Below are 20,621 nucleotides of genomic sequence, written 5' to 3'. Positions count from 1 at the left end.
TGAACATGCACCACAGCGCTCACTGCAGTCACATGCATCACAGTACGCACCGTGGCCACAAACACATAGACAAATGCGTACTGCGGGCGCGGCCCTGTAGCCTAACCTGTAGCCTACCGCGACCACACCGGCCGCACGCTGCGGTCACAGCCAACCCTCACGAGGCACGCCGCCATGACGTAGTGCGATGCCTACGTTGGAGACGCACGGCGTCACGCGTGCCGCAACCCCGCGCGCAGCGCAACCTCCAGCCGCCAGGCGGCGCGCTCGTCCCCGGCGGCGGGCGCACGCACGCCTCGCTGCGCGCCCCCGCAGCGCCCCGCCCCTGCCCCGCCCTCTCTCCGCAGCACTGCTCCGCCCCCGCGCCGCTCAGCCAATCACAGCGGGGCCCCTTCCGGCCCCTCTCCGTGTTTATTTCTGCCGCGGGAGGGAAGGAGGCCGTGTGATGGGCACTTGCGTCGCCCAATCGGAGAGCCGCCCCCTCAAGGAGGCGGGGGGCGGGTAAGCGGCGGTTTGGCGGGAGCGGGGCCGTGCGGCCTCTTCTTCGGCCCCTCTCGAAGCGGTCCCCGCCCCGCCGCTCTTCCCTCACCCTCGTCGTCCGCCCCCCGTGTCCCCCCGCCTGCCCCACGGTCCCTTCCGTCTCCCGCTGACCCATGGGGTCCCCTTAGTGCCCTGCCCCCCCCCTCCCCTCAGAGGCCCGTTGCTGGGGCTGCCCGAGCAGCCGGCCTACCCGGCTCGGGCGCCCTTTTCCCCCCTCGCCCTTCCCGCCCGGCAGCTGCCCGGGCCGGGCTCCTGTCACGGCGCTGATGGCTGGCGTGATCCGGCGGCTGGATGAAGCCGTGGTGAACCGCATCGCGGCCGGCGAGGTCATCCAGAGACCGGCGAACGCCATCAAGGAGATGATAGAAAACTGGTAACGCGGGGTCTGCCCCTCCCGCCCTGCTGGGCGGGGGGCAGGGGGCTGCCGCGGGCGCGGGGCCGCAGCCCGGCCCCGCTCGGGGCCGGGGGCCTGCTGAGGGGCTGCTCCGGGGCAGCCCGGCGGGCTGCGGCGCGGTCCGGCCCTCGGACAGTGGGAGGGCGCCGAAGGCGTTGGGCGCGCTGCGGCTCTGTCACCGCTTCCAGGCCGCCGGCGTGTAACGGGGGGTAAACATAAGTGTGGGTGCTGAGGAGACATGATCCGTGTGTGCTCGTATTGCATGCAGAGGGGGACAACTCCGTTCAAAAAGGCTTGTCCAAACTTATGTTTGGTTTTTTCATTGTTGTTTGATAAGCTTATGAATCATTTGCTTTCAGTGTCAATAATTCGGTTATTTGTTCTGAAGATAAAGTCTGTCTGGGATTAAAATTGCTGCCTTTTCACTAGTAAGGGTAGTGAGCTGTATTGGCCATGTGAAAGCAAGCCTCTGAGTCTTGCAGTAGGTTTCGGTAATGGGGAGAGCAGGTCTAGTTCTTGGACTAGGCACCTTCCTCCTTAGTTTTTAAAATTTCTAAAAGTTTGTCATAATTGTTGTGGATGGTGATTTAGAATAATATATCACTGTTGCTAGAAGGAAAAAAAGGAAGGAGACAGTAAAGATTTATTTGAAACAGAATGAATTCCAACACGAGTGATAACTAGAGTAGAAAAAAACCTATCACTTGTATGAGAGATTTAAAATTCAATATAAGTCATATAGTCCTTTATACTCTAGAATTGCTGTTCTCTAGAATGCTTTCTTGGTTTCTGCAGTTTGGATGCTAAATCTACGAGTATCCAGGTAGTAGTTAAAGAAGGTGGTCTGAAGCTCATCCAGGTCCAAGATAATGGCTGTGGTATCAGAGTGAGTAAACAAAGTTGACAGCTGTATGTTGATGTTTAATACTACCTTTTAAAATTTATTTCAATTTATAAATGTTTCTGATCTCAAAAATACTTGGAAATTGAAAGTGACTTTTACTTGTCCCTTTCACACAGAAAGAAGATCTGGACATTGTATGTGAGAGATTTACTACAAGTAAACTGCAAAAATTTGAAGACTTGGCTAGTATTTCTACATATGGTTTTAGGGGTGAGGTAAGCTCTTCATCAAGGTTTTGAAACTGTTCATTGTTTGTTGTTATCCTGTTATAGTGGGGTTTACATACTATCTCATTCCCAATACTCTTTACAGAAGGTTCTGTTTTTCTGAGAGAGTCTGCTGTGTGAATATGGTTCAAAATACATTTCTATGTCTTTCAAGATTATATACGTCTCCCTAGGCATCCATCTATTCTTTTTGCTTTCTGGAGTAAGATTTTTTTTTTTTTAAGTAAAACAAGGCCTGGCTTCTCAAATGTTGCTTCAGGAGCCTACAGGTAAAAGACAATGAAAGATTTGAGTGGAAGGTGAATCTTCAATGTCAGACATTTGTCTAAATACAATACTTAAAACTAAATGGTTGAAATGTATATTTGTCTTCCTTTGCTTTTACTGTTAGTCACATTTAGTATCTCAGATATAGTAGTTCTCCAGATTCCTATAGGCTGTATCTAAACTTGTCTGAAAGAACAGTCCAGGATGAGTTCTGCTTTCCCCTCCAGACAGACAAGAAGATACATAAGTATGTTGCCTGTGCTCAGATGTATAGATCCTTGCACACTCCAGAGATTAGACTGTGCTTGAGTCCTCTGCTCGCACACTTTCAACATAATCAGCTCCACAGCCAGTAGAGTCCGGTCCTGAGGCTGGTTTCAGCAGGCTGTGTAGACATGTCCATTGAGTTTTTCAGGAAAACCATTGTAACCTAACTTTGTAATATTACCTACAGTCAGAAGAACAACTTGGGTAGGAATGAGGAGATAATGGCTAAAACCTTCCAGCTGCCTTTTGTTAACACAAAAGGAGGAAAAGAATACAACTGTAATAACTTCACAGATTTCTTTTAGCTATGTTATATGGTTAGCTGCTTGCATTGTCAGAGATAATGAAGTGTTAGAAAAGCCAAAAGAAGGTCCTGGATAAAAGTCAGTGTTATAGGTACTGAAGTTTGTTAAAGCTTTACTGACCTGCAATTTTCTTGTGAGGGTTTTTTATTAATTACTTGCAAGTGGTATATGAAAATTTAGTGATGAAGTGTTGTGTTGTGTGTTGAAGTGTGGACTCTCCTTCAGCAATCAATGGTCTCCAGAGCAAGGTTTACAAAGATGCTTTCTCTTTCTCTAGGCATTGGCTAGCATCAGTCATGTTGCCCATGTTACGGTAACAACTAGAACAGCTGATGCAAAGTGTGCATACAGGTATGCTACCTATTATCCAAGTGACTTCTGCTGCATGTAATAATGAACAGACGTATTTAATTCTCTTTTCAGTGCTCTTATAAAGGAGGAGGGTGGGGTATGTGTTTCTATGGTTGTTACAAAAAAGACCCAGAATGCGAGAAAACATAGTTTGAGTGATTTTTTTGTTTGTGGTTTTTTTCAATTCCAAATTGTAAAGGTAAGCTTTTGGCTTAAACTGTATATTTTAAAAATAGGGGAAAAAAAGATAATCTTCAAAGGAATTCTACTTCAGCAGCCAATGTAGGAGCTTTTTATTTTTATTTTCTGCCTAGAGCTACTTACAGTGATGGAAAAATTAAAGCCCCTCCAAAACCCTGTGCTGGAAACCAAGGAACTCAAATCACCGTAAGTTTTTGTGCATGTTCTCTCTTGTCCCTCTTCTGTTCCCTGGTCATTACACTTGCACCACTTATTGGTATGTGTTACACTGTAAGGTACATGACAGTATCACCTTAGAATATTTTCCAAATGATGTTGGGTTTTTTTTGTTTTGTTTTCTTCCCCAAAGACAACAAGGTAAATGTCAGAAGATCCCTTTTTTTTTTTTCCTCCCCCCGCCTCTGAGGATAGCATAGTCATATACTATCAAAAATATTTCATAATCCTTCTGGTCTGCTGAAAGCCTCCATGGACAGTTAGGGCTGCAAGAAGCTCAGAATATGGAGGAATGGTCTACATTGTGTGAGCCAGAGTGGGAAGATGAGGGCTGGCACAGGAAACTGCAAAACTGCTGTTTGTCTTTTAGTCATATCTTTCTTATATCTACCAAGCTTTGAATGTGGGTTGGGATTAGGATTGGCAGTAGGATTATGAAGAATAAGGAGTTTGGAATGGGAAGGAGTGTGCATGTTGCACAGTGTAGGGTGGAAAGAGAAAGCCTGGCCTGGGAGTCTGCAGGTGTGTCTTGCTGTGGGAACATATACCCAGCAAGCTTCACATGTCAATGTTCAGGATAATCTTTCTTAAAAAAGATGATGAACTTTAAACTTCTGCCTTTCTCACTATAGCAGAAAAATAATTTGCATATTGTTTAAATAAATAGTGAAAAGTAACAGTTTAAGCTGCTGTTGTAATGACATTAACAGCCTTGATTGCAGTAACTGTTTTAACACTTATTTGCATTTCATTAAAACAGTGTAATCTGGGAATCCATTGTCATCTGCAATGGAAAGCATGTAACTCACTAAAAAGTGAGTCGTAGAATTGTTGCTATTGGTAAAAATACTGTTGTACCAAAATACTTGAAAACATACATTTCTCTGGAGTTGCATTTTGTTAGGTGAACCTAAGCAGTTAAGGAATAAATTGAGTGTAAAATCCTTCATAAACTAAAATGTTTTCAGAAATTTTGTAGTATCTATTAAGAGGATGGATTTAGATGAATTATATAGCGAGAGAATATTTTTAAGATTACTTTTAATTGTGATCTTTTTCTCTGTAGGTTGAAGATCTTTTTTACAATGTAAATACAAGGAGGAAAGCTTTAAAAAATCCAAATGAAGAATATGCAAAAATACTAGAAGTTGTTAGCAGGTAAATTGAGATAGGGGGCCCCAATTTTTTCTACTGCCATTGGGAGTACTGGGGGTTTTCAGAGGGACTGGCATATGTGTGTGCAGTGTCATTTTGTTGTTGTTTTTGAGGTTTTTTAACTATTTGTTAGTATACAGTGTCAGATAACAGTCCAGTTTGATACAGAAAATCCAAAGGAGAAACATTGTATTCAGTCAATTACTATTATTAGTAAGAATTCCAGCAAACAAATGGTGATAGACTTGAATGAGTGAACTCTCAATGAACTTGGGCTGAATAGAATCCAAGTAAAAACTCTGCAAGAGCGTTGAGATTTGGCTGAATATGGAAAAGCTGAATGGTAGGAAAAAAAAATAATATCACTTTAGCTACCAGATGTTCTCTTCCTGGGTCCCTTTGTTGCATCTTTTGCCACGTGCAGAGGCTTTGTAAGCAGGATCTACACAATTTAACCAAAATAACTGCTTTACACTTTCAGTAAACGTAAAAGCTAGCAAAGAGTAGCAAGACTGTATGCTAAGCATTAGCCTGCTCCCCAAATGAGCTACTTAAGAGTCTTTCCTGGCCAGGCAGACTTCATCCAGGAGGTGAAGGGTCAGGTCCCACTGCTCCATGGAACAGGCTGATCTGAAGTCTTGCTGAGTTACAGGCTTCCAACTCATTGGTGTTTTTTTTTTCCTTTAGGATTTTACATCTTTTCATTTTGGTGGTTTTCCGCTTGAATTTTTGAGTTACTAACTGTCCCAGTCACAAGAGTCTAACCTCTGTCTGCATTTGCACGTTTCTCATCTTGCAAGGTTCTACTGTGTGTTCTTTCTCCTGACTTAGCAACTTCCCTAGAAGTTTGAGCCAGGGTTACGCAGCTGTAGTGTATCAGAACTTGGCCCTGGGATCACAGACAGCTGAACCATCTAGGTAGGGGAAGTTAGAAGGGTGAGCCAGCCATTTTTCACATCCTTCTCCATAGTAGCTGAGACTTGATTCTGTTACACTGAGGAGGTTTTGCTGCTGTTCTAGTTAAACCTATGCAATGAAACTGAACTAACCAGGCCTATAGAAGTTGATCAGGTTTTTTTGAGAAATAAGCTAAGCTGATCCTTGAATGTCATATGGTTACAGGTGAGTTATAAATGGAAAACATTTATTTTCATAGCTGTTTAGTCTACAAAAGCTCAGTTTGGCTCAAATCACATTACTGTGTAAACAGGAAATGAAATTGTTTGCCTCCCTTACTAGCTGCTTTTCAGCATTCAGGGAAAGTAACCTTTTCTGTCACATACTGCAGTCTTATGTTTACTTGTTTTTCAGGTATGCCATCCATAACTCGGGCATCAGCTTTTCAGCTAAAAAGGTAGGTAAATAAAGTCTTTAACTTCACCGTGTGTCTATATATATATATGTGTGTGTGTGTATGTGTGTATAATATATAATATGTATATCTGAAAAAGCTAGAAAATTTGCACTGCGTCTTTTGCAATGGGAATAGTGTATAGAGCCTTCCCTTGTACTGAAATGTTGAAGTGTATGTTGATGCAGTTTGGATAGAGAACACATTAGTTAAAAGTAAACAAGACAAAAATATATTTGTCAGGAGCTTGGCGTTTTCTATGTGGTCAATGTCTTATTTTGGTTTAGCTTTATGAGCTGTTTCAATTTCTTTTAAGAGTCTGGTTACTAATAACTGTGTGAAAGAGGATGTGGTAGAGTACCTTCATTCTGTGGCATTCTTGATAATTATTTACTGAACTGCTTATGTTCCTCACTTTCAAAGATGGAGTTACTAGCCTGAATGGGTCTGTGATCTAGCAAATCTTGTAATCCTGTGCCATTTACCATCTATTGTTTTTCTGAACACAAATAAGTAAATAATAATACAAAACATTGTAATGATATGTCCCATGCCTTTGTGTTAGAAATGTTATTAAGTTTCATGTATTTCTAAAACTTCAGCCAGAACTGTGAATTGATTGATACTCATTTCTGCTCTCTTTAGCAAGGTGATACCATGTCAGATGTTAGAACCTTATCAAATGCCTCAACAGTGGACAACATTAGGTCTGTCTTTGGAAATGCTGTTAGCAGGTAAGTTGATGTCCAGTTTCCTTTTGACATGAAGTTTTCTAGTAAATCTCGCTCCCCTTTCTCTTTTAAAGAACGTGGGCTGTGCTAACTTTTCCTGCTTCCTTCAAGGTGAATTACAGAGAAGAGGGACTGTTGCAATAATAGAGTTCTCCCTTGTCTTGCAGAATGTGTGACTTTTTTTAGTATATCAAAGGAAAGAGGGAAGTTGCAAAGCTGTTCCTTTAATGCACTAAAAGGGAGCCATCTGCTTATAACTTTGTGTGCTTGTTTAAAAGGAGCAAGCTTGTATCTGTGTTCTCTACAAGTTCCTAGCCTCTTCCTACACCATGAAAATCTTACCGCTTCTTACCACAGTCTGCTCTCTGATAAGTTTTGAAGCTTCCTCTAATTTGTTTTTCTGAAATCTTATGGTTTAATATTTTGACAAAAGCTACATTAGCTGAGGCTCAGTAAACCAGGCAGAAAAGTTGAAAACAAATAAAACCAATCATCTTTTGAAAATGTATCTGCTATTTTAGGAAAAATTCTCTCTTTACAAGACATTGAACTGTGAAGAATTAATTGAATGGACTTGTGGAATGGATTTGCCCCAGGAATACTTGGGTGTCAATTCAATTTGGTTACTAAAATCACACTTCACATGTAAGGAACGTAACTTTTAATACACATAAACACCTTTATGAAACACATCAAAATAGAGAGGCTGTTTAGTGAAAAGGTTTGCAGTGTTGTTTGTATTTTTGTTACATACTTTTTTGTCTACTACTAATGCTTATTTGGTTAGTTTTTCCTTTGTACAGTTCTGAATAAATTGTCCATTACAACTTAAATGTTTTGATGTCAGATGTTTTAATGTGAAACTTCTAATGTTTTAACTTAAATTTCAGATGTTTTGTAGTGAAACTTTTATTTTATCCAATTTAAGATGGTGTTTAGTCTAGCTTGTTATTTTAACTTAACACAAATAAAAATGGCACTCAGTATATACTGAGGTTGAATTGGAAATAAGTAGCCCATAAGCCTTTTCTATGTTAACTTTAGAAGTTGGCATAATGCCTTGCTAGAGCTCTGTGCTCACCAACTACCAAAGCAGATTTCCTTGACTAGTGAATCATGAAAATTATAAAAACTGTTTTGAATATTGTTAATGTTAGGATCTGTATTGCATGAGCAAGAAAGAAATGTTTACACTTCTATGACTTCTTAACAGCCCAACAATAAATATTAGACTGGCAAAAGTGAACAGAGTAGTTCAAGAACAAGAATGTTCTTACCTGGCTGCTGACAATTTTGAAGTGTCCTTGTCTATCTCTGTCAATGACTTAAACGGTGAAATGCATATTAGAATTATCAATAGATGGTTATAATATGGATACTGTGATATGTTAAGGTATTAAAAAGATACTGTTTTACAGACTCCAACCATACTGTATTACTATTTTACATTTACTTAGAAAGAAGAAACAATGCAGTTCAGGTTAAATAATTTTTGTGGCTCAGCAATGAAGGTTTGAACTCTCAAATAATTCTAATGTTTTCATTAACTGTGATATAAATAGTACTCACAAGTAGCGATATATTGTTCTAAATTCTGTTTGAAATTTGCATCAACTGAAAAACTTTTTTGTGTGTGTGTGTTTCTGTCAAACTGTCAATAGGGAACTGATAGAAGTGGGTTGTGAAGATGCAAGTCTGGCCTTTAAAATGAAAGGCTACATCACGAATGCAAACTACTCTGTGAAGAAATGTATATTTTTACTCTTCATAAACCGTAAGTTTAAAAAAAGAAAAAAAGGCAGCATGTTGTACAGTCATATGTTGCTTACATAATAATCAGAAGAACAAAACTTTCTGAAGAACTGAAAAATGTATGAGCATTCTTAAACATTGAAGAATAATGAAGTACAATACTTCAATGAAGTATTACAAAAACATTGAAGTATTACAGTTAGTTGAAGATCTTAAGGTCTTTTTTTATTTGTGATGTGCATCATGCTTTGCACTCTAATAGTGGAAAGCAGCTAAGACTGGGCCTAAAGAAACTTAAGCTTGTGAAGTACCAAGGTTATGATTGTGTCCTGCCAACTTGTACAGAGTGGTCTTTCCATTCTGTAGCAACGTTGGCATGGGATGCAACAAACCTTGACTGTACGAAATAATGAAAAGGTAGTCTAGTTATTTCAGTATTTGTGGAAAAAAATACTTCTAAGTATAAAACATACTAAGAAGATATTGCCTATTCCTGGTTTTATATGAAGAACAAATAGGTCTCAGGAAAAATGGATATAATGGATGCCCTTTGAAGATACGAAGTGTGAAGGTGTTAGTCTGAAGGAGCAGTTGGACACTGTGCAGTGTATTTCAGTGGTGCATTTTGAAAACAGCATTTTGTTCTGTGTTTCAGATCGATTGGTAGAGTCAGCTGCTTTGCGGAAAGCCATAGAAACTGTGTATGCTGCTTATTTGCCAAAAAGTACACATCCATTCCTATACTTAAGGTAAAGTAATAGGAAGAAGTAGCCTTTTAATACTGTCTTGTAGGATATAGCTAGGGTCAGTAGGTTTAGAAGGACATTTGTATTCCTGATAGTAGTGTTAAGCATTGCACTGAGGTACTTAATTGCCAGACAGGAGATAATTCACTGTGCATCTTTAATGTTATAAAAATCAATCACATTAAAGAAATCTTAAGAAGGTGGGCCTTATTTTCAAAAGTAGTGAGTGTCTGTAATTTCAGCTTAAGTCCTTTGACATTATGGATGTTCTTCACTTAAGAAAATGAGTTACACTAGGAATAGAGCAGAGCATTTAAGACCAGTCAGATAATTTATTCCAAACTTGTTAATGTTTTTCCTTGCTGGGATTTATATTTGTGTCGTTATTTTAACAGTTACTGTTCTTCTTGGTATGCTAATGCAACAAAAAGAAGTGAATTGCGTACTGCTTACAGGAAAGAAATTTTTTTTAAAGTCAAGTAATAGCTAAAATTGAACTGAAACTGTCCTTTAAAAACTGGAGAATATGATATAGAATGGAAGACCTGGCTTTGTAATTGCTAAGCAATTGAATCTTGCCATTCACCAGTGAAACTTATTGATATTTAGTGCTTTCTAACAATAAAGTTCTTGCATTTCAGTGTTTAATTGGATTCCTGCTTGGGATTATTGCTAAATGACAGGGCATCAGAAGCATTAACTCATGAGACACTGCAAGTAAAAGATCTTTCTAAAAACTGTTTTGTGGTAGTACAATGGAGAGAATGGTTTAAGCTTACATATGTAAGCTGATTTTGGTGAGTTTGCAACAGAGTTCTTCAGAGTAATTATTTTTTTAATACACTACAGTCAGATTTGTTTGGTATAACTTTAGCAGGTTTCAGGACTATTCTGGCTTCTCTGCATGGAGTAATGGCCCCAAGTCTGACAAATTTTGTACTGAACCGGTTTGTGCCCTCTCTGCCATCCATGGGAAATTTTAGGTTAACTTCTTTTTAAAATGTTTTCCAGCCTGGAAATAGCCCCTCAGAATGTAGATGTGAATGTGCACCCTACAAAACATGAGGTCCATTTTCTTCATGAAGATAGTATTCTAGAGCGTGTGCAACAACATGTAGAGAGCAAGTTATTGGGCTCTAATTCTTCAAGGATGTACTTCACTCAGGTGAGAATGTGTTTGAAGTGACCACAGCTCTGCGCTATTTTAACTATTGTGGATACATTTACTTTGTTCAATAGTACAATCTGCAGTGATTGATATTCATCAGTGTCATACTGGTAGCTTGAGATCTTTGCTCTGTGTTTCAGGGATGGATGAAATTGCTTTAATATACCAATGTTAACAATGTGGCCGTGAACTTACTGGAGAAAAAGTGCATGAAAACATTTTAAATACTCTTCTGTCAAGTATCTGTTCAGTCTTTTTGATTTTTATGATTATATTAGTCTTCACATGTGGTAAATTGTTTTTATTCTGCCGTGGTTTATGTGAAAGACATGTGACCGAGCAAATTGTTTGTTCTATGTGTTTGACAACACCTTGGATTAAATCTAACTGGGAAAAAAATCAGGAGGAATATTTCCTAATATCTCTTTATATAGAGCATAGTTTAAAATTATAACTATAATCTTTTAAAAAAAAAAAACAACCAATTTTCCTCGTGCTTTTTCACATTAAAGGTTTTCTCTCTGAGATAAGGGAACGCTAAGTAATGATTTCGTTAACTGTCAAGATGATGACATTTATGCTATGTGTCTAGCAAGTGCAAAGTTGGCAGCCTGTTTAAGCCATTGACACTGCGTTTGTGGGGCTTGAAAGTTACTTGCCTCTGAGCAGTAAGATGCTGTGAGAAATGCAGCTGATCTTTGTGGGGTTTTTTCTTGTTGTTGTTGAATCTCTTCTCTTTACTTCCCCATATCTGAACGAAGACACTGCTTCCAGGGGCTGACTGTTCTTCCAGTGAGGTTGCAAAAGCATCAGCAAACTCTTCTGCGGTTACCAAAGGAACCAGTGATAAAGTTTACGCACATCAGATGGTCCGCACTGATTCTCGAGAGCAGAAATTGGATGCTTTTCTTCAGCCGGTGAACAACCCCCTAAGTACAGGCCCCACTGAAGTGATGGCAGAGGTTAATGCAGGACCTCCAGAGGGTGTGGTCAGACCACAGGATGCTGAAATGGAAGATGTCAGTGATATAATTGAAATGGCTGATGTTCAGGAGGACACAGTGATGCCTGGGGGGCTGAGTGAGAGTGGACACTTGTCTCCTGAGACGGTGCCTCCTCGGTAAGTCTCATCTTTCCTGAGGTCATGCAAGGCTACCTATTTATTTCATGGCATGGCCCTGAAACTGAAGATTTTTCTGATCTCTTTGGACTTCTGCTTTTTCAGAAGGAAAAATTTTCCTAGAACAACTTTCTATGGCATTTTATTGAGAAATTAAACTTCATCTGTGAACTGTAAATTACATAACTTGTGATAAACTTTGTAACTGGAATGGGATTTCCATGCATACTGAAAGGCAGGAAGCAGTATAAATAATTACACTAGCTTTAGTTTAGGGAGATCATACTGGTCTGTCTCTCTTTGGAGGCCCTCCTTTTGTTGGGGGGATAGAAACTATATCACTGAATTTTGCAGACATTACCCTAGTAAAGATAAAAGTGCTGTAATCTTTTTATGGCTCCTGCAGGAGCTGTTATGAGAAGCCAAAGTCTTCTGAGGGAATCTGATTTTCCCCCTGCCCCCCCCCCAGTATCACAGAAAAATGATCATGAAAAAAATCATTAGAAATACCAACATTTTTTGATGTGTCCTTTAGAGCCTGATTCACTTGGTGCTTAAACAACAGATGTCTGATGTGATTGGTATTAAGAGAGTTGTACATTCTCTTATGAACTGCCTTTTTCCTAACAAATTATGCCTTGGAAGTAAAATAAAACAGTCTTTCTATCTGGGAAGCTTTGGGAAACTTTCTGCATTTCCTGTGTTAACATACAGCATGTAAACTGAGCATCCCATCTGTTGGTGTGTTTTGCCTAAGTGATAGGAGAATTGAACGTAATTCCTTTTGTTTCGGTATTGCAGAAAGAGACCACGGGAAGATGTGGACGTAGAAATGGAGAAAGATGACACCAGAAAGGACATGACTGCTGCCTGCACCCCTAGAAGAAGAATTATCAACTTGACCAGTGTATTGACTCTCCAGGAGGAAATTAGTAACCAGGCACATGCAAGTAAGCAAGCTTTTTGCTTCTCAAGATTATTGTTATTCCACCAACTAAATATGATGGTTTGAACTGCTGAGGAAAAAGATATTTAAAAGGTGGCCCAGTCAGCTCACTATGCTGCTAAGCGAGCTTTTAACAAAAACATTGGTTAAATGTCAGGGGCCAAACTTTGAACAGGCCGCTGCCATGCTGAGCCACGCTGGAGTACTGTTTTAAAAACTTTTGTGTACCTTGTTAGTTGATAGACGTTTTATGTATTCTAAATATTTTGCAAACCTTAACTTGCATCAAAACTAATAACACTATAAACTCACAGTTTGAAAAGCTAAGTTATTTTGTAATTTTCAAACAGAAATGGCAGCTACAATATGGTCATTACAAAAATTTTGCTGAGCCGCATGATTGTGAAGTAGACTGGGACAGGCTTGATAATCATCATTTTTATTTACTGCTTTTGCTTTTCACTTTCATTTGTATCTGTGTCACTTACATTAAATTATGAGACTGGTGAAATATTATTTTCTTTTCCGGTAAGAGTTGTTTTGGAAAAGGTAAAAGGTTTGCAATTCTTCCTAGGGTTGCTTCCCTCTTAGCTCTTTCAGTTGCCTTCAGAGTCATACTGAGTCACGTAACCCATTTTATTCAGTTAGTCTAAACGTTGGGAATCTTGTGTTCTGGGGGTTTTGTTGAATTTATTTTGATTTTTCTGGTAGTTAGAATTGGGGACGCTCCACAGCTAAAATGGCTAGACTAACAGACATCTGTAATAAATAACTTTTTATAAAGTACTAAAAATCATGATCTTTAGAAAGCATGTACTTACACTTTACTTGTGCTCCAGAAAAAGTTTTGCATTAGGCTGATAATTCCATATCTGACTGTCACTGTTTAAATACTGAAATCAAAGAGTTGTCCCTCAGCCATAAAATGTCTCAAAATACATGGTAGAGCTTGTGCAGCTGCTTGAGGTTGTGTCTTGTCTTCACATGTGTAACAAATACCTACAAGAGACCTTTGCAAGAAAGAAATACTCTTCTCGCAGTATTGTATTCCTTTGGAAAAGGTAACAGTGGAATTTGGGTAGCATAGTGTTTTGTATGTGCTGTGACTGCAGTGCCAAGCTCCTGTAACGGAGCTGCTCCCAAGGACTGCAGCTAGTGACATTTTTTTGTGGAATGCCTAAAATGAACTTTTAGTATGGAACCTGACTTCTCATACTTTTTTTTTAATATATATAAATGAGAAGGCTGGAAACTTATTTTGGGAGAGAAAAATAAATAAATTATGGACCTATTCTATCACACTTTCAGAATTTAGTCTGACAATATTATATTTTGTTGCAAAGTTTTATTTTACATCTGCAGTTTTCTTTGAAGTATGTCTGTGCACCCATACTAACCTCCTGTGGTTGGAAACAAACAAATTTTGAAAGGCTATTCAAGTCAAACACAGATATTTTTTTTTAATTTGCATTTGTAGTTTAACTGTTATATAACTAATCTCACGCTTTAATATATATGATCATTTGTGTGCATACACATATACTTAATATTTCTAAACATGGATAATTGGTAATACAGGCCTATAAGAAGCAGCAGGAGTGTAGTAGTGACTGAACAGTAATCTGGGACTTTAAGGCCAAAAAGACACAAACCACTCAACTAAATAAATTAGGGCAGGGTTGCAAATATGAAATTATATCCTTTTGTTTCTTCCCCACCCCCTTAATTGTTTCAGATCTTCAGGAGATGCTACGTGATCACTCATTTGTTGGCTGTGTCAGTCCTCAGTGGGCTCTGGCCCAGTATCAGACAAAACTGTATCTTCTTAATACAACAAAACTCAGGTAAAGAAGCTGTTAGACTCGTTGGCAGTTGAAATAAGTACCAATTACCAAGCTAATTAGGAGAAGGAAGGAAATGACAGGAAAACCAACATCGTTTTCTTGTTGCCCATCTGAAAAGTCATGAGGCTAAAGATTAAGCAATCGGTTCACAACAGTGGAAACAGTCTGGCATGCTCGGGAAAAGTTGCAGGGAATCAGTGTAATTAAAATGTCAGCTCCTGTATTGTGTGCTCACAGACTCGGGGAAGGGAGAGACTTACTTGCTTCGTGATCGTCTGCAGCGCATTGTAAAGATGAGCAAGCAAAGGCTTCAGGAAAGTCATGTAAAACGTTGTATCCAGTTGGGTTAAGAGAAGCTGCAGGACATGATCATAACACAAAATCTGTGGTTTTGCATATGCAGCCTTACAGGGCCAGCGACACAGATTTTGTAACAAAGAGGAGAATATACTTAAGATAGACATGTCTGTCGGTTTCCAAGCTCCTGTGTATTTCTTGCAGTGCAGCAAAGGATTAAAGAGGTTGAAATATAAGGTATCTGGGAATAAACTGATAGCGGCTGCATGCTTGAGTATGGTGCAGAAATGTTACAATGTGTCCAATGATGTCAGAAACCAAGAAACAGATTTAACTGTAAACATCTAGATGGTGTGTGTGAATCTTAAATTGTTTAGTTAAAGTAAGATTTTTGTTAATATGAATGGATATGTATGTCTGTTTCCAAGATGATCCTTATTTTTCCCTCTTAATGATGGTAACTTGGAGATACGTGATCCTGTCCATGTAACTAATTTTTGTACTTCAATTTAGCCAAGAACTCTTCTACCAGATACTTATTTATGACTTTGCAAACTTTGGAGTCTTAAGGTTGTCTGTAAGTATTATTTTACATTATATCCTATATAAAAAGATGTTTTAAAATTTATTTACAATAAGCCTGTCCTTTCAGACAAATGCATAGTTTTACAGGTTGGTTTTTGTCCACTACCAGAGCGATGTTTTGTTTCTTTTACAGTAAGAATAGAATGTAGAAAACTGTTAGTAATTTTGTAGCTACTACTGTAAGTTGTTATCCTGGCTGCTTGTTATTAGTGTCACTTCTAGATACTCACAAAGTTTTGCTATTGCTTGTTACATTGGGACAAATAATTAATCTGAATACACAATCTATCAGAAATACAGTGTTGATTGCTAGCGCTTATCCTGTAAATATCACAGCACTTTGCAGAACTGTGGACTGCACAGAATATATCAGAAATTCCTATCTTTTCAGACTGGTTATGATAAGCAGAACTGTTTACTCTGCAGGCCAGAAATGGTATATTACAATTAGTTTATATGTGAAGGAAGAAGCTATAGATTTCCAATAGAGCGTGTTCATCACTAACAACAGTTTTGCCTTCTCCATTCTTAGGAGCCAGCTCCTTTATATGAGCTTTCAATGCTTGCTTTAGAGGATCCTGGAAGTGGCTGGACAGAAGAAGATGGCCCAAAAGAAGGGCTTGCTGAGTACATTGTGGAGTTTCTGCAAAAGAAGACTGAAATGTTGAAAGATTATTTTTCTCTTGAAATTGATGAGGTAACTGCTGCTATTACCTCTGACAGTAAATGAATGGTGGACTTGGCAGTGTTAGGTTTACGGTTGGACTTGATCTTAAAGGTCTTTTCCAACCTAAATGATTCTATGATTCTACATTTTGGTAACAGGTAACTGCAGTAGCTTGCTTGCAGTACTTACTGGAGCTAGTTCTTAGTGATAATTAAGTTTTAGGTGGCTTGCCCCTTTTCATTAAAAATGCTCAGGACTTATGCTGCTTTTAGAATGGTGTTACACCAAGAAGTTTATATTTAATTAGTTACCAAACAAAATAATTTAGTCATCGCTTCCATAACTAGAATGCAGACCTCTTATCCAACAAGGTGTGCAGCTTAACCAGCTCTCTAGCCAGGCAGGGCTACAGCATCACCATTGCTTTCAGTGTGTGTGTGTCTGGTGTGTTTGTTGGGGTTTTTTTTGTGGCCTAATGCATCCCTTACTCTATACAAAACTGAACAGCTTCATCAAGGGTCATATAACCCAGACACTTCACTCAGATATTCTCCTGGGAAGTGGGATCTGTGTAGTCAGTGGCTAGAGGTAGAGGAGGGGGCTGAATTCAGGTCTTCCTGAGCCGAGTGGCTTAAATCCCAGCCTTGTGAAGTTAAACAGCCCCAGTAACCCTCTCCCTGCAATGTCTGCCTGGCAGCAGGCTTTAAAAACTTGTAACTTCAGATACCCCTAAGGCTCACTAAGTTTGGTAAGAATCAGTCTTACAATACGTAACAGTTTTGGTGCATTTACTGCAAGAAATAACTTTTTTTTTTACTGAAGCAGTATTATTGCCTTGCAGGAAGGAAACCTGATTGGATTACCACTTCTGATAGACAACTATGTTCCACCGCTGGAAGGACTGCCTATGTTTATCCTTCGCTTGGCCACAGAGGTATATTCTCTTAATAATTTTAGTCATCCACAAATGACTTTCTATTTAGGAAAGAATGAAGTGAATCAAATTCATTCATCAGAAGCTGCAAAGGCAAGGCTGGAGTTAAATGTACTGTTACATGCTCCAGACACTTTTGCTATGGTTACTGATTAGTTGTGCTTTGCCTCTGCATTCATAACTACTGATCGAATAAGAATATATTTTGATTTGAAAGACTGCATTTCTACCCTTTTTTGTTGTTGTTTTTGTCTATAACTTCACCTTATCAGCACAAAAATGGCCAAGACATTATTATGACTTTTCCATATTAAGAACCTCTATCAAGTCTCTGACTGCTAGCCAGATTCTATTAAATGACTTCTTTTTCTTGTAACAGGTAAACTGGGATGAAGAAAAGGAGTGTTTTGAAAGCCTAAGTAAAGAATTAGCTATGTTCTACTCGATCAGAAAGCAATATATAATAGATGAAGCCAACCTGACAAACTCTCAGGTACAAGAATATGTAACTAGTCATATGAACAAACAACTATGACCACAGAGGAAATTTCTTTTTCAACTATAGACTTCTAGTCCCAACTCTACTTTCAGTGAAGTGAATCAAGTATAGCAGTGTGGCAAAATTCTGGAAGAAAGTGGGTTATTTTCTGAAGTATTATATGTATCAAGAGAACCTTTTAACTTTGGGTATTGCAGTGTACTTAATATTACAAGTCCTTGGCCTCTGAGTTTGGGATGTATTTTTTTAACCTGCTGAGCTATGATAAATTTCTATAGAAGAATAAGGATGCATATAAAAAATATAGTCTGCTTGTGTCTAAGTATCTGCTTAATCATTCAGTTAAGCTAGCCCATTCTACAAGTGACTTTCCAGAGCTTAAAATTAACTTGACTGTATAGAATTAACTTCTCTAATACTAGCAGAATTTTATAATCACTGTAGTCTTACATAATAAACTTTCTTAAGGAGTGCTCTCCTCCAGTAAAAGAGAATTTAAATTTAACTGTTTGTCCTTTTTTTTTTTCCTGTATTTCAGAATGAAGATTCTGACCCTGGTTCAACAACGTGGAAATGGACTGTGGAACATGTACTTTACAAAGCTTTTAGGACTCATCTTTTACCTCCTAAACACTTCACAGAAGATGGCAACATTTTGCAGCTTGCTAACCTGCCTGACCTGTACAAAGTTTTTGAGAGATGTTGAGCAAGTAGTTATTATAGACTGGTGCATATCTAAAAAACATTAATGTTACACTCTGGTTTACTTAGTAGAGGATAAAGCTGCAATCTTGATGGAGGAAAGAAAAACGGGGATTTAATATCATATAACATGGTCTATTTTCCTTCTGTTGATCAGAGAATAAAAAGAATCGTTTTAGCGATGTCTAAACGCAACTGAAGTTCCTAAACTAAAATCTCTACTTATGCTGTGACTTTCACTAGTAAGCAGTATGCTAATAGAGTACAACTTCTACTGAAGAAAATTAATTGGGTTAAGTAATTGTGAAAGGAGATAGAACTTAATTGAAATGTGGATGCTTTAACTTAGCTTGCTTCTCGAAAGCAATATAGGTTACCTACCTCTCTTTGTTTTAAGAATGACTGTTGTGTGACAGTACCTGCACTGTGAATGTGCATGCAAAGCCCTTAAAATCATCTGTTACTGCAGGAGCTAGTCTTGTAACACTTCAGGCAAACAAGGCAAATCCCTTCCCTTTTAATCAAGGAGTCTGAAAGTAGAAACAAGAATCCTCTGACAGATAGCAAATCAGCATGCACACATGACATTCATTTCAAAGAAGAGTTGCAGCTGACAACCTGAGTATAGGCTCCATTAGTCTTGCTCAGGCAGGGAAAAAAATGCTTGAGCCTTCATTTGACCCCTGACCTCCCCTGAGACCATCACAAACTTGAATTGTCACAAGGAGGCCCTTGGTGCTACTCTGCAGCTTCAATGGGGTGGTCTAGAGGAAGTAAACTAGAAGCAGATGTGCTCTCCACCATATGCCAAATGAGGCTTCAGCAGATGTGAATGTTCTAAAAACCCCCAAACTATTCTTTATCTTCAGATAAAGAACAACTAATCAAGGTGCTGATGGCTTCTTCTGAACAAATAGACAAAATGAAGGCAAAGAGGCAACAGCACAGACCATCATCTGTGATCACTGAACTACAATTGTCTCCACTTTAATCAGTAGGCCTAAGGAGATCTGCTACATATGAGGCTGTTTCTCAACAGGGAAAGCATTTTTCTAAGTCTGAGAGGCATCTAGCATCCAAACCAAAAAAGAAAGCAAGCTTCAGTTTTGCACTGTAAAGATACCTGTTCCATTTAAAAGAAGCCCTGGTACAAGCAGAAGCACTAATGCTCTGGATTGCAGAGGTCCTGAAACCTGCCTTGCTTTGAGAAATACTCCTGAAGGACAGTAGTTTGCAACAGGAAAGCATCTGATGAGAGTCCAGGAGGATGGTTCCTCTCAGATGGGCATCTGCTGGCCTCAAGCAAAGTCTAACATGGGGGCAGTGCTGCTTCAAGTACTTCAGAATATAACAACACTGCAGGTGCTGCTCATTTCCCACTTGCGATGTGCCAGCTTGAAAAGACTGGAAGTTCTTAATATGGACAAAACCCACGCTGTTCCAGAAAGCACCTTCTTCCTTATACTCCCCCCCCCCCCCCGCTTTGATGGCAATACTGACAATGAGATAACTACTGGAGCATCATCTTCTTGAGCCCACCAGGCCAGCAAGGGAGAAGTGCATACATGGCTCAGCCTGTACAGAGTGTAACAACTGAGCAACCAACAAAATGAAATTTGAAGCACACAACTGGCGTGAGCTGGCCTTGACCCAGGTATTACTTCCTGGCAATGGGGGGCACCATGATGGTGGAGCATATAGGGACTGGTAATGGGAATCACATTTGTGTTGTGATTCCACTGTATGTTGCCCTTGCTATAGTGTGCTTGTCTTGTGATTTCAGCATACCGCCCTATTGCTCTTCTAAACCCAAATCACAGGTAATGCCTAATAAATAAGTAAATTTGATATTAAACATGAAAAGCTCCCCCTGTGGAACATCTGAAAGAACCTGTTTAGAGAATATTGGACTCTGACATGTGTACATGTGAGAAATATCTATAGATATGCACAAACATGCTTAAATATGTTAAGTGTGGCAGCAGATTGGTGGTGTGTACTCCCATGCCACGTAACAAATGCCAGCTCCTGATCACACTGTTCTGCAGGTTCCTGATCCCACACAAAACTAACAACCCAGAAAACCATAAGTATATTTTAAGTTGTGTTCATTTTTTCCCCTTTTTGGTATTTAATGGAAACCTGATTATGTAGTGCCAAGTTTCTGGCACAAAATGAAAAATACTCATAATAAGGCTGAAACAGCTTTTTTAATCTATATAGTTCAGAACTTTAAGCAACCTGATACAGGTTAACTGTCTTCCTAAGGGGGAAAAAATGCAGGAGATGTTTCTTGCAGAATATATTTTGAAGTTAAGATTGCAATAAATGATCAGTCAAAGCATTCTTAAACCTGTCATGGATTACAAAATGACAACCAGCTAATGCTATCAGTTTAGTTAACAGCTTGCTGGGTTGTGGAGGTTTGGGTTTTTTTTCTTTTTAGATTATA

The 20,621-nt window shown here is 39.2% G+C and overlaps 1 protein-coding gene across 1 annotated transcript; it reads left to right on the top strand.

Annotated features, from left to right (window-relative positions):
• The first annotated feature begins 500 nt into the window (after nucleotides 1-500).
• Nucleotides 501-19,628, top strand: MLH1 (mutL homolog 1). The gene is made up of 19 exons (XM_072853688.1): nucleotides 501-913; nucleotides 1,730-1,820; nucleotides 1,955-2,053; nucleotides 3,182-3,255; nucleotides 3,570-3,642; nucleotides 4,739-4,830; nucleotides 6,139-6,181; nucleotides 6,824-6,912; nucleotides 8,571-8,683; nucleotides 9,317-9,410; nucleotides 10,419-10,572; nucleotides 11,337-11,695; nucleotides 12,497-12,645; nucleotides 14,377-14,485; nucleotides 15,296-15,359; nucleotides 15,900-16,064; nucleotides 16,876-16,968; nucleotides 17,348-17,461; nucleotides 18,006-19,628. The coding sequence occupies exons 1-19, from the start codon at nucleotides 807-809 to the stop codon at nucleotides 18,171-18,173; spliced, it is 2,250 nt and encodes a 749-aa protein (XP_072709789.1). The 5' UTR covers nucleotides 501-806; the 3' UTR covers nucleotides 18,174-19,628.
• The last annotated feature ends 993 nt before the right edge of the window (nucleotides 19,629-20,621 follow it).

This window comes from Ciconia boyciana, chromosome 2 (assembly GCF_034638445.1).
Source record: "Ciconia boyciana chromosome 2, ASM3463844v1, whole genome shotgun sequence".
Taxonomy (NCBI): Eukaryota; Metazoa; Chordata; class Aves; order Ciconiiformes; family Ciconiidae; genus Ciconia; species Ciconia boyciana.
This window is presented reverse-complemented; position numbering and strand designations above follow the sequence as displayed.

Excerpts from the sequence above, each read along its gene's own strand:
- MLH1 (XM_072853688.1), top strand. The coding sequence starts at position 807 with ATGGCTGGCGTGATCCGGCGGCTGGATGAAGCCGTGGTGAACCGCATC. Across the intron at positions 8,684-9,316 it reads ATTTTTACTCTTCATAAACC|ATCGATTGGTAGAGTCAGCT; the intron begins GTAAGTTTAAAA and ends TCTGTGTTTCAG. Across the intron at positions 14,486-15,295 it reads CTTAATACAACAAAACTCAG|CCAAGAACTCTTCTACCAGA; the intron begins GTAAAGAAGCTG and ends ACTTCAATTTAG.